We start from the raw sequence: 13,082 nt of genomic DNA, 5'->3' as shown, positions 1-13,082 counted from the left end.
CAATACAAAACAACACACTCCATTTTCAGAAGGCTTCAAACCTGGTTTTATTATAGCATGCATGCTTTTTATACATTCTTAAAAAACTCCTAAATTTACACTTTACTCATTGGTCAGAAGAGACAAACAAAGTGCTTATTGTAATAGAGAGCTGCAGGTTTCTCTTATTTATCCTTCTCTCTTTCTTGGTTTCTATGTCAACAACCTTGGTAGGAAATTCTTTCAGGGGTAAACATGGATCCTCTTATCAGACTTCTCTCTGGCTCACAGAAGTCGCTGTAAAACCTCTTCCACAGGATGCCTTATACAACGAGACAACGCACAGGGATTGTACCACCCCAGGTCAAATTGAGCCAGTGTGGTGGTGCAATGATAAGTATCACAAAAAGACTAATAGGCCAGCTAGATGGTATTTTGCTAATGACAGAGGGTTAGGGGTAAATAAAGTTTCTGACTTTTTTACTCTTTCCCTACCACCTCAAGAATTGGACATTTTTGGATAAACACAGTCTTTTGCGTGTTTCTTTCTAAATCATGCTAGTGGACCCTTTGCTGATAAAAGATTCAGCCTTGATGTTTCAGGCATGGGAATTTATGCCAATGCTTCTGCCTAGTGTAATCATACCCTGCCTCAGCCAATTTTACCTGGAGTGGCTTCTATTGGATTAATAGACAATATATTTTTGATATGTGGAAATAGAGCCTGGAAAGGAATACCAGGAAGGGCTATGGGAGGCCCTTGCACTTTTGTGCGACTGACCATGTTTCACTCCTTCCGGGAAAACTTACCATTTTTACACAGATTGGTGCGAGGAAAGCGTAGCACACACACATATAGCCCAGGTTGCGATAACATCAAATCCTGGAACACTGGAGCCTGAGTGTTTGCCTCAATTATTCCATCTATAGGCACGGCACATGCATTAAAAACCTTAGATAACTTTGGCTGCTGGCTTGCAAAGCAAACTAATGCTACTAGCTCTGCTTTAACAGGCTTATTAACAGATGTTGATAGTGTGAGACATGCTACACTGCAGAATAGAGCTGCAATAGATTTTTTGCTTTTGGCGCATGGACACGGTTGCAAGGGTTTTGAAGGCTTATGCGGCATGAACCTTTCTGACAACTTTTGGTCTATTCATGCTTACAGGCTCTTTGAGATAGTGTAACCAAATTAAAAGTAATAGATTATAGCAATTGGCTTGGGCACATACTTGGGTGATGGGGGCTTACTGGCTGGTTTAAACACTTAGCTAAAAAAGGAATTTATATTTTAGCCATATTATTACTTATGATGATCTGTTTGCCATGTGTCTTGCAATGTGTTCAGAGACTGATCAATCCACAAAGAAAATTTTAATGGTGGAAAATAAAGGGGGAAATGTTGGAATACAGCTAGAAAGTCGAGCTGGGAGCACTGTCCAGCTCATGACAGAAGTGGATATGTTAGCATTAGTAGGCCGCAAGCCTTGGCAACAGAAAGCAGAACTTTGAAGAAGGAGTGAAGAAGTTAGCGGTGTGCTTGGTACAATGTACTTAGTAAACAGAAATTATGTAAGATTTCACATACCTGTGCTAGTCTGTACGAGGCTTTGAATTAAGCAGTGTTACCTAGTTACATAAATGTTATAGTTGTGATATTTTTAGTTACAGCTGAAAAGGTATATCAGCTCAGCTTTGCAAATCAATAAATGGCTTCATGTGTGCAAACCATGGAGTCCACATCTCTTTCGTCAATTGCCGTCAGTGCACTGTTGCAGATGGGTGAGATCAGGAGGAACACAATGTACCAGCATTGGCATGCCATGGGAGAAACTGACTAGTGATAGCTGAACTCAATTAACCAACACAGTTTCTCAAAGGAAATGCAGAGCAGAGGATGAGCAACACAGCCAGCAGCTGCACGGCCATGCCCATACAACCTGCAGTGCTTTCCCCAGCTGGCTTGGCATGGGGTTGCCAGATTATTTTAGAAAGGTTTCATGGAATTGCAGAATTGTTTAGGTTGGAAAAGACCTCTAAGATCATTAAGTCCAACCATTAACCCAGCACAGCCAAGCCCACCACTAAACCATGTCAAGTGCCACATCTAAACATCTTTTAAATCCCTACAGGGATGGTGACTCCACCACTTCCCTGGGCAGCCTGTTCCAATGCCTGACCACCTATTCAGTGAAGAAATTTATCTAATATCCACTCTAAACCTTCCCTGGCGCACCTGGAGGCCATTTCCTCTTGTCCTGTCACTTGTTACTTAGGAGAAGGGACCAACTCCCACCTTGCTACAACCTCCTTTCAGGTGGTTGAAGAGCACAAAAAGGTGCCCCTGAGCCTCCTTTGCTCCAGGCTAAACACCCCCAGCTCCCTCAGCTACTTCTCATAAGACACAACCCTCCTTCACAATACAGATCCTGCTCTTACTCATAGCTTATTATGGGCTGCTGACCAAGAGAAGAGGCCTGGTAAACAACCACTAAACAGTGCTAAAAGATGAAAGCAGCTGAGATAGGATACTGTGCTGGAAAGCCTGAGTCACACTTGCTGTCCATTTTAACATGTGGATAGCTAAAACAGTACAGTAATCTAAAAAATAAAGCATTTTCCACTTACTGAAACAAATCTGCTTAATTGTAACCTGAGGCTAATTTAAACCAGACTAACCCTGTCCACACTCCCAAGAAGGCACAAGCCATCAATACGAATCCACACCATCATGGCCTAAAGGGCTTACAACAGCTGACTTCCCATGGCCTGCCTACTCTACCATGCCAGCTCTCCCCAGAAAGATGTCTGACACTCCTGGGCTAAAAATAAGTTCTTTTGTTTCCTGTACTGAAGAGCTCACACTCCAAACTCTCAGGCCATTAACAGATTGTCCTGGTTCAGGGCAAATTTTGGAGAGAACCCCCCCCAAAGGGGCTCCTGTAGGAAAGCAGATTCAATCGGCCCCTCTCCCCAACCAGTCCAGGAGAAAAATACCTTCTTGGAGAAAAGTGGAAAAACCTGTTTATTAAACAATAAAAGCCCTTGCTGCTCCAAAAGAGATGACAAACTCAGAAAGTCCCCTCCCCAGGTTGCAGCTTGGCTCACTCAGTTTCTTATCCGTCACTCCGGTGCTGGAAATGCCATGGCCCAGGCCTGGCCCGGTGGGCCACAGATGTGAGCTGCTGGTTCTCTTCTGGGTGTTCATTCCAGAGCAGGTTTAAACAGGTCCAAAGAAAAGGGGAAAAAAACCCCACAGTCCAGGGAACTTCTTTACCTCAGCTAGATAAAACTAACTAAAAGCAAAGGAGAGCTCTGTCCCGCTGTCTGTTCATCCGCAGACAACACGGTCCAGGAGCAGGAACGTGGAGGAGTGAGTGCAGTGTCTGAAACCAAACTGCATGCTTCTTTTCTCCCCCCTTCACTCCGTGGAGCAAGTCTTAAAGGTGCAAAACTTATTATTCAGCATAAACAGAACAAGATGATTGGGGATAAAAGCATCATATAGTCAACCTAGGACACAGATGTAGCAGGTTGACCTTGGCTGCCTGCCAGGTGCCCACTAAGCTGCTATATCACTCCCTTTTCTTAATGGGACAGGGGAGAGAATAAGATGGAGAACAACCAGTGAGTGAGATAAGGCAGTTTTATTACAGTGAAAGGAAAGAAATAAGCAAGAGTCTGCACACACATAAGCTAAAGGAAAGAAAAGTCAATCTCTACTTCCCATCAGCAGTGATGTTCAGACACTTCCTGGGAAGCAGGGCTTCAGCACGTGCAATAATTCCTCTAGAAGGAAAATTCTGAAGGATCATGAACGCCCCTCTTTCCTTTTCTCTCCCTTTAGCTTTATACATCTGAGCTGACATCATATATGGTATTGATGCCTTAGGATTTTAGCTTTTCTATTTTTCATATATTTGTAATTCTGCAATTCTTTAGTGTATAACTCTAAACTCTCTATACAGTTAGCTACTGTTTTCCCATTTTGGTCAGACAAAACACTTTCTCGCTAGGCCTGAGAATCAAGGACACCTTACTGTCTCAGGCCCCAAGAAACATAAACAAAAGTGAGTTGAAGGGAGAGCAAACTTAGGGTAAATTACTTCATTACTGGAAGCGGTAATTGGAAGATTAACCCCCTATATGTAAATGGGCCAAACTTATAAAAGTATGAAAATCTGCGATCCGTCATCCATTTTTTTGGGTGTAGCCCCTGGGGGAGGCTTCATCTGCCCGAAATGTACCTGAAGGCCCTCCAATAAAACCGCTTTTTAGTCCCTTAATTTTGTCTGGCTTCTGTTTTTAGGTAGTCACAAAAGGCATCAGTATGGAATATCATTTTGGCTAATTTGGGTCAGCTGGCATGATTGTGTCCCCTCCCAAGCTCTTGCCCACTCCCATCCCTGTGATGGGGGAAGGAATGTCAGAGGGACAGCACTACTCAGCAGTAACCAAAACACTGGCCTGTTATCAACACCCTTCCAGCTACTAATGCAAAGCATAGCACTACGAGGGCTGTGAACTTTACCTCAGTCAGACCCAGTACAACAGAGCAGATTGTTAGCCTGGAACTGACTGAGAATGCTTCTAGCAGCTTATAACACAGCAGGTTCAAACTGGGAGGCAAGATGCTCCTGTGAAGGAAGTTAACTGGGAACAGAGTGAACAGCCTCAAGAGCAGTCTTGATCACAGATAACTGCAGTACAAAAGCTCACCAAGGATTAAGGACCAAGCTCCAGTGTACCAGGTGAAGTTGAATACACCATACAAAGTAGAGCAACTTTTAACTTTTCTACATCCCAGATAGGTCTAACACTGGAATCTAATACCTCACATGGCATGCAGAAGTTGGGAAATTAAAGCAATGTTCTGGTATTATAACCTCCCTCCCACCCACTAATAATTGCTGACAGTTTACTGACAGAATTAGAATCAACTACAGCTGTCCTGAGACACAAGGACCTCAGTTCCGAGAGAACCCATCTTGCAAAAGCCAGGCCCCAGGATAGGTTTGACAGCAATTCTAAGAAATACTCTGTAACAGTATCAGGCTGTTAGAGATTCCTGTGAGGTCCAACTAGTTACCGCCTATGACAAGAAAACATAACTTGTTTTCCCAGCTGAATGCCTTTCTCAGAGATCAGCTGTCTGGCAAAAAGTATGAAAACTGCAAGAGCAATCCTCAGCTGTCACAATGAGAACTGTGGTCATAGCTCCAGAAATTAACCGCTACACCTCCTCATTCATGTAAGGGGAGTTTGATCCAGCTGGGGAGTTAAGATGCCCCCAATTTTTCAGAGTTCTTTTAAGCAAGCACATGTCACAGGGAGTCCTCCACAGTTTTAAAGGTGAAAGCAGCTAACCAGAAGGCAATCAGAATATACAAGCCTTTTTACATAGGAACTTTTATTCTCATTGAGATCTGTGCATTCAAGTTGCACATACTTTCAAATCTTCTTCGACTGAACTGGAGCACTGGATCACAAGAGCCTGGTCTGTTTGGAACAGTTTTACGTTTATGCCTCAAAAGTAGCCAGGAAACTTGTGACTATTTCCTTCAACTTAGCTTCTGTCTGGTCAGAGATCTTCCCTTCAGTCCTGTTGAAAGAGTTTAGTTAAACTTCTGACACAGAAATAGATAGATGGTCAATCCCTAAGACAAAGAAAAAAGGCTTCACAGCAAACCTTCCAGTTTCTAACAAAATTAGATGAATTAAAACATTTCTGTTTGATGCATGAATTTGTACTACTAACATAAGACCCCTTCTCCATTTTAAGCATCAACTGGATTTCCTGAGAACTAAAGTCATGAAGATGTGCTCTGGACAACTGGAAGGCTGATTTAATTTCCAGTTCTGGTACAGGCAGCTTAAGGCCTGATGTTCTGGGATACACTAAATTAACAGTTCAGGGACCATTATCTGCACTCCAGCCATCAAATCAATATCCTTGGGATGAAGCAGGATAAATCATACCTGATTGTGGATAGGAGGGCCTGGTGCTGGCTCAGTACATGAGCTAGGAAAGCACTCTCAAATTTAGTAATTTTGCTGGGCTCCAGCTTGTCCAAGTGACCTCTTACACCAGCATAGATGACTGCAACCTGTTCCTCGATAGCCATGGGAACTGCAGAAAAGAGAGCACTCATGCCACCAGTAACTCTCACATCAGGACACACCAGTACTATGCAGTCCTTCCTTTGAAGATCAACTGCATATATACAACATGGTTCAAGCAAGCCTGCATTGACCATGTGCACAGAATGGACATGGTAAATGCTGCCACAAAGACCAATCTTGTTAGCACAAGAGACTAATGTGAAATGCAGACTTTTTAAGTTCAAGACACTCACCATACTGTCCTTGTTTGAGAAGCTCTGTCAGACGTACGCCACGGTTCAGCAGCTGTTGTGTAGCAGCATCCAGATCAGAGCCAAATTGGGCAAAGGCAGCTACTTCACGATACTGAGCCAATTCCAGCTTCATGGTACCTGCCACCTACAACACAAGATACAGATGAGACTGAGTTTGATCACCTTTTAAAAGTATCTAGGAGTTTGCAGGTTATCTTCAGATGACAGTTGTCACAAGACAGCTTTACTTTCTATCCCAGAAAAGTGAATCTCAAGATTCTGACAGATGATTATTTGCATTTCTAAATATCCCACTTTTTAATATAAGCATGCCTCCTTAAAACAGTAACCATTGATATTAAATCCCTAATTCCATATATGGACTAAAAGCACATGGTTAAGAGAGCATTCTCTATTTCTAGTTAGATCAGTACCCAGCTCAGGCTCAGCATACAGAAACATAATCCTACATCTTTATGCAGATACTATTTTCCTTTCTCCCCCACCTCAATTAGAAGTAATGAAAACATCAAAGAGATCCCCAAAGTTTGTTCTTTTATAGTTTCATAACACTAAGGAATCCAAAGCTTTATCCCCTCTCTAGTCACAGCTCTTTGGAGTGAAATGGGTTGGAAGGCCTACACACTACTCATCTCTAGCAAGAGAAGCAGTAGTTTCATGCTTACCTGCTTCATAGCCCTGGTCTGAGCAGCAGAGCCTACACGGGACACAGACAGACCAACATTGATGGCTGGACGGATACCTTTGTAGAACAACTCAGTTTCCAAGAAGATCTGCAAGAGAGAGAATTGTTTTATTATCTTGGCCAGAAGCCTGGAAGCCTCCTCAGAGACCTGGCAGTAAATAACAAAGATGTGCACTGGGATGTGAAAAGTCCTACCTGTCCATCAGTGATGGAGATGACATTGGTTGGAATGTAAGCAGACACATCACCAGCCTGAGTTTCAATGACAGGCAAGGCGGTCAGAGAGCCACCTCCAAAGGAGTCATTCATTTTGGCTGCTCTTTCCAGCAGTCGAGAGTGCAGGTAGAACACATCACCTGGGTAGGCTTCACGGCCAGGTGGACGACGCAGCAGCAGAGACATCTGACGATAGGCAACAGCCTGCATGGTATAAAGAAAGCTTTCAGACCTCAGAAGCTCATTTAACATTTTGGATTTCTAAACTTGAGGTGATGTTACAGCTATAAACACCAATGTTAGACTATGAGGCCTATAAACAATGTTTCCTGACCTGCTTGGACAAGTCATCATAGATGATTAACGCATGTTTTCCATTGTCTCTGAAGTATTCACCCATGGAGCAGCCTGAATAGGGAGCCAGATACTGAAGGGGTGCTGCATCAGATGCTGTGGCAGACACCACAATAGTGTACTTCATGGCATCTGTAAAGAATTGGAGAAACACACCACTGAGTATATTACCTCACCATGCCTGTAATCAGCAAATGCAACAAACATGTGAAATAATAAGTTGCTAAAGCAAGCCCAGGCAGCACCACTACATTGTTACAGGAAAGCCCACTGTACTAAATTAACATGTTTGTTGCTCTATTACATATGCAGCCTTGGTCAACTGTTCCTGAAAAGATGCTACCATTTAATCCCTTATGTTTGGGCAGTCAAGTCTCTCCACTTAAATTTTTAACTGCCATTCACATGTACATACATATGAAACACATCAAGTCCATATAAATACTTGTAGGCCATAGCTTGTCACCAGGCCTGCCAAGAGGAACCTCTCAACTCTGCTAGGAAAAAAAAAAAAAATAGGCTGACTTTTCCAGAAAAAACTCAGCAGTTTTGGGACCTCAAAATAGTCTTCTAATGCGATGTAGCAAAAATAAGGGGTTGTTTTCCCCCCAGATATCTAGAAAGATTTCTTGTCCACAAAAGTAGTTCATTCATTTAATCAAAAAAGTAATTCTGTCTATACTTGCAGCTAGGAGAAGTCACAGCAGTATTCAGCATTATAATGAGAACAGGATGTTACTAGTTACCAGGCTCAACCACCTTCAAAAATCTGTACCTGCATCAGTGAGCCTCTTCACCAGCTGAGCAACAGTAGATCTCTTCTGGCCAATTGCAACATAGATACAGTACAGCTTCTTCTTCTCATCTGTCCCATCATTAAAACGTTTCTGGTTGATTATTGTGTCAATTGCAATTGAAGTTTTCCTGGGTAACACAGAGGTTGGTAAGTTAAGCTGCCTGCAGTTCTCCCAACCTCTACACAGTTTTGTATTCAGTTCTGTACATTGGTGCACACTGCACTCAAGTCTCTCTTTAAGGAAACTTTTTTGGCTTGGGCTTTTAACTTACCCGGTCTGCCTGTCACCAATTATCAGTTCACGCTGGCCACGACCAATTGGCACCAAGCTGTCTACAGCCTTAATCCCAGTCTGCATAGGTTCACGCACAGAGATTCTGGGAATTATCCCAGGGGCCTTTAACCCAACTCTCCTACGCATCTTAGATGCAACAGAACCCTTAAAAAGAAGAAAGAAACTGTTGCAGTCTGTATCACATAGATACAAGCAGAGGTAATAAACACCTAGTTACACTTACCTTCCCATCAATTGGATTACCCAGGGCATCTACAACACGGCCCAGCAGCTCTTCCCCAACTGGAACATCCACAATGGCACCAGTCCTCTTCACAACATCCCCCTCCTTGATCAGTCTGTCATTACCAAACACAACAACACCAACGTTGTCGGGCTCCAAATTCAAGGACATACCCTAGGACAAAGGTCACATAATCCTGAGAAAACCCATACCAACATCTACAAAAACACAGTTTAATATCAATGTGATCATTCTACAGTGTAGAGTATGCCACATAATCTACCTCAATCTTATTTGTAACAATAGTCGATGTGCTGCTTTTATGAACAATGCATCTATTTCCATATTGGTTAGAGAACCTGCCTGCCTAAGCCTTCAACTTACCACATAATTATACTGCAGCAGTCTAGCATTGTCATTTATCTCTAAAAAGAACAGAAAGGATAAGCAGGATTCAAATACAACATTTATCTCTTGCCTAGAAATTGTATGAGGGAAAAACGCTAGCTTATTTCTCTGGCCAAGGCGAGTTAGGTTATAAAAATTATAAGAGCTGTTGCAGTACTCTCAGAATAGTCAGACAGCTTTTTTATTCTAATATAAGACAAGGCTGTTATTCAACAGTAAACAAAAAAGCCAGCATGAAACCAAAGAAAAGAAAATCCAACAGAAGATTAGTTCTTCTACTTCCTAGATGAAGACACACAAAATTTAAGTGTTAGCCAAGAACCAGACACTGAAAGCAAAGTGTTATGAATTCAAAGAATATTTGCTTTTTGTAGCATTACATTAATTAGTTACTACTTATTAAAGTTGAAATGAAGTTTGCAAGAGGTTCATATGGGTACCTCCAAGAACAGTCTCATTCTCCTTTTAAAGTCTTTATTTTAAAAACAATATATTTCTAGGCTAAACAAACTGCTTTAGTGAAAGCTTACCTTCAATCCAGAAGAGAATTCAACCATTTCTTCTGCTTGGACATTTCTTAGGCCATACACGCGGGCAATACCATCACCAATTGAGAGCACACGGCCAGTCTCCTCAAGTTCAGCAGAAGTGTCAGCTCCCAAAATACGTTCCTCAAGAATAGAGGATACCTCAGCAGTACCTGAAAAGAGACATTTCACACCTGACTAAGCACATTAAGGCAAGATATGAATTCAGTAAGCTTGTCTTGAATTCACAGGCCAAGGTGCTCTCTCTGGTATGCCATGAAGTCTAGCAAGCAACATGCTAGATGCATAAGATAAATAACAGCTTCTGTATTCCCAGCTAAGAAAAGCAGCTTCAACACATCATTACATGACAGCTCCAATTAAAACATTGATGACTGTTTAGTTACCAGTTTCCTTCATGTCTTACACTATTAACAATCTCTCGCTCTAAAAAGAAATTAAATAATTAGTCATAGGCTAAGAACAGACATTCTCACTCCACTTGCAGAGAGGCTACTTAAACTGGAGGCATCAAACACCCTGTGATTTGCAATCCAAGATCCAAATATATTTAAAGGAACTTGATACATTTAAGAAGCAAATTGTTCAATATAAGCTGTAAAAATGTATTCTCCGTATTCCTCAAACTTGTTTGGCAGTGTACCTCCAACAACTCTTTATTTCCCCAGCCAGGAAACAGTAAATAAAATTGTGAAATTTTTATTTCCTAATACATTTAATAACCCCAAGCCACTTTGAAAATTGTATATGAACCACTATCAAAAACACAGCTATGCAAGGCCACTGTTTTCTCTAAACACCAAAATGCTAGCAGCAAAAAGTTATGCTAAAGGATAAAACACTGACAGGTCTGGGAGTCATCTGTTCCTTCATACTTTTACAAACAAGACAGAAAACTAGAACTTGAGGCTTTTTATTTTCCCAAATAATTCTGCAAGAGTTCTGAATATCAGAATAAAATAATTCTGAATGGAATCCTCACAAAGCAGGTAAACTGTGTAAACTGACATGTGACCACTCCTTGGTTTGGGCATAATCTAAAGAGTTATTAAAGTGAAGTCTGCTGCATGTGACTATGCAAAAGTTCAGTTAAATACTGTCAGTACATAAATGTCCTCAAGCATTCTGTCAACTGATACACGCACCATATTCAAATTTCCTTTTGTCTGACAGACCAAGTTCTTAAACCACACTGTTATATGAAGACCTTCCTCAGACTCACCAGTTTTCTGAAAGCATGTTTTGGAGGCATGGAGGTTTCTTGTAGCAACAAACGCTGCACCCAGGGTGTTTCTGGAAATCTAAAACAGGCAATTGCTTCAGTAACAGTAAAATTTCCTCATTCATTAAAAAAAAAAGGTTGAAAGACATTTTTGATCATGACATTTTTGATCATGAGCTTATAAATTTAACATCTCTCAGTTTTGAGTTTAGCTCCACAGCACTCCAATCACAAGTTTTAATTATGGAACCAAATCCAGCACTACTAAGCAAGGACAGCTGGTAAAAGAGATTGCTCTAAGTTATTCGCCGCATTTTTCTGCATTGCACTGCTGTCGCCACCACAGTACCACAGCAGATCCCAAAGCAACACCTCTTCTCGCTTGCCAACTTTGTGCTGAACACCAAATGCTTGGGGCAGAAAGAAATCACCATAACCCTCACGGTTCTCCACAAGAGAGAAATAATATTGTGTTTTCTAAGGGTTGGCCTTCCTAAAAAAAAAAAAAAAAAAATCGGCAAAATTGCTGGTATGGCTAGAACATAGACGAGAGCAAAAATAACGACCAAAAAACCAAAACAAATCTGTGATAATAAATGCAATAAAATGTTAGAATCTTATGTCCTAAGTAAAGCTCCCAGTGCAGCTCCAGGCACCGTTAATGCTATTTCTCTGAACGCCTGGGCAGGCGTCTCCTCCGTTCACCTTCTCAAGGGACACCAGCGGGAACAGGTCGAGACAGATCTTCACACCCTCACTCTTCCCCACCAACACGGGGATGGGGGGGGGAAACCCACTACCTGGGAAAGTTTTGCAGTGCAAATCCCTCACTTTGATTGGGATCGGGCAGCTTTCAGACATTAACCTGAACCCCAACAGCATCAAGCAACATCACCGGGGAAGGACAGGCCGTCCCCTAGACACCCCCCCCCCCCCCATCCCCCGCCTCCACCTCCAAAGTAAGGGCACCCTCGGTCTCTCAGCAGTAGGTCTGGCGCCGCTGACACCCAGCGCTAAGGTGAGCCCCCCATCCCAAACTCCCGAGAGCGAGAGGCCGCAGCCTCTCAAAGTCACCGCTGCCTCCAAGATGGCGGCGGCCGCCTCCCACCCACCACCTTCGCTCACTGCAGGAAGGGGAGAATGCGCTCACCAGGCCGGCCTGCCGAGGCAGGGAGCGGGCAAGGGAGGCAGCCACGCTGGTGGAGAACATGACGATAGCAGCGACAACGCCTTCAGGCAAGACCGAAGTAGACAGAAGACAAGACACAAGCCACCACTACCAGCCCAAAATGGCGGCAGCTCGCTCCGCCTCTTATTACGACGATCCCCGCCCAGGAGGCGGAGCGGGGCGAGGCCGGGAATTGCTTCCTCCGCCGGTTTTCTCAAGTGTCTCGGCGTCTTTTGCCTTTCGCGCCTCTGAGCAATGGGGGAACAGATGCATACTTTTATATATATATGCGCCCTTGAAATGTCCCTCGGCGGGCGGAAAAGGCGGAGAGTGGTGGTGGGCCGGGCCGGGGGTAGTTGGGGCAGTGACCTCTCCACCCCTTTATGCGAGCTGTGAGTGCTTGCACTCCTGACCGCCCGTCTCAATGTAGCAGCTGCGCAGTAGAAGAAAAATGTGGTAGAGAAGTGCTGGCATCTCGCCTAGGCTCTGTGTGAAAAACGCCAATCACTTGTTTTTAAATTTTTAAAAGTTTAATAGTAATAAAATGGTTATAAAAATAGTAATATAATTAGAGTAATAAAAATTTGGACAATTAGGATTAGGACAACATGAGACAATAAAACCAAAGAGTTACGGACAGTCCGGGTACCTTTTTCTGGACAAAACAAGCCCGAAAAAGGACACACATTAACAGAGGATTAACTCTTAAAAGCAATAGCCCATTGCATATTCATACATCTCAGACATGATGCATAACTTCCATTCAAACAAAGGATTCTATCTGGTCAATGTCAACTTCTTCCTCTGA

The 13,082-nt window shown here is 42.8% G+C and overlaps 1 protein-coding gene across 1 annotated transcript; it reads right to left on the bottom strand.

The window, feature by feature from the left end:
* Positions 1–3,610: 3,610 nt before the first annotated feature.
* On the bottom strand, positions 3,611–12,420 carry LOC136568493 (ATP synthase subunit alpha, mitochondrial-like). The gene is made up of 12 exons (XM_066568494.1): positions 12,257–12,420; positions 11,107–11,185; positions 9,867–10,036; positions 8,929–9,102; positions 8,683–8,849; positions 8,390–8,538; positions 7,595–7,746; positions 7,240–7,464; positions 7,025–7,132; positions 6,339–6,483; positions 5,962–6,112; positions 3,611–5,584 (listed from the first exon to the last, which is right to left on the bottom strand). Exons 1-12 carry the CDS (start codon positions 12,314–12,316, stop codon positions 5,503–5,505), a joined length of 1,662 nt encoding a protein of 553 aa, XP_066424591.1. The 5' UTR covers positions 12,317–12,420; the 3' UTR covers positions 3,611–5,502.
* Between the last annotated feature and the right edge of the window lie 662 nt (positions 12,421–13,082).

The sequence above is a fragment of the Molothrus aeneus genome, chromosome W (assembly GCF_037042795.1).
Source record: "Molothrus aeneus isolate 106 chromosome W, BPBGC_Maene_1.0, whole genome shotgun sequence".
Taxonomy (NCBI): domain Eukaryota; kingdom Metazoa; phylum Chordata; class Aves; order Passeriformes; family Icteridae; genus Molothrus; species Molothrus aeneus.
The sequence above is the reverse complement of the archived record's forward strand: the minus strand, read 5'-3'. Positions and strand labels throughout refer to the sequence as shown.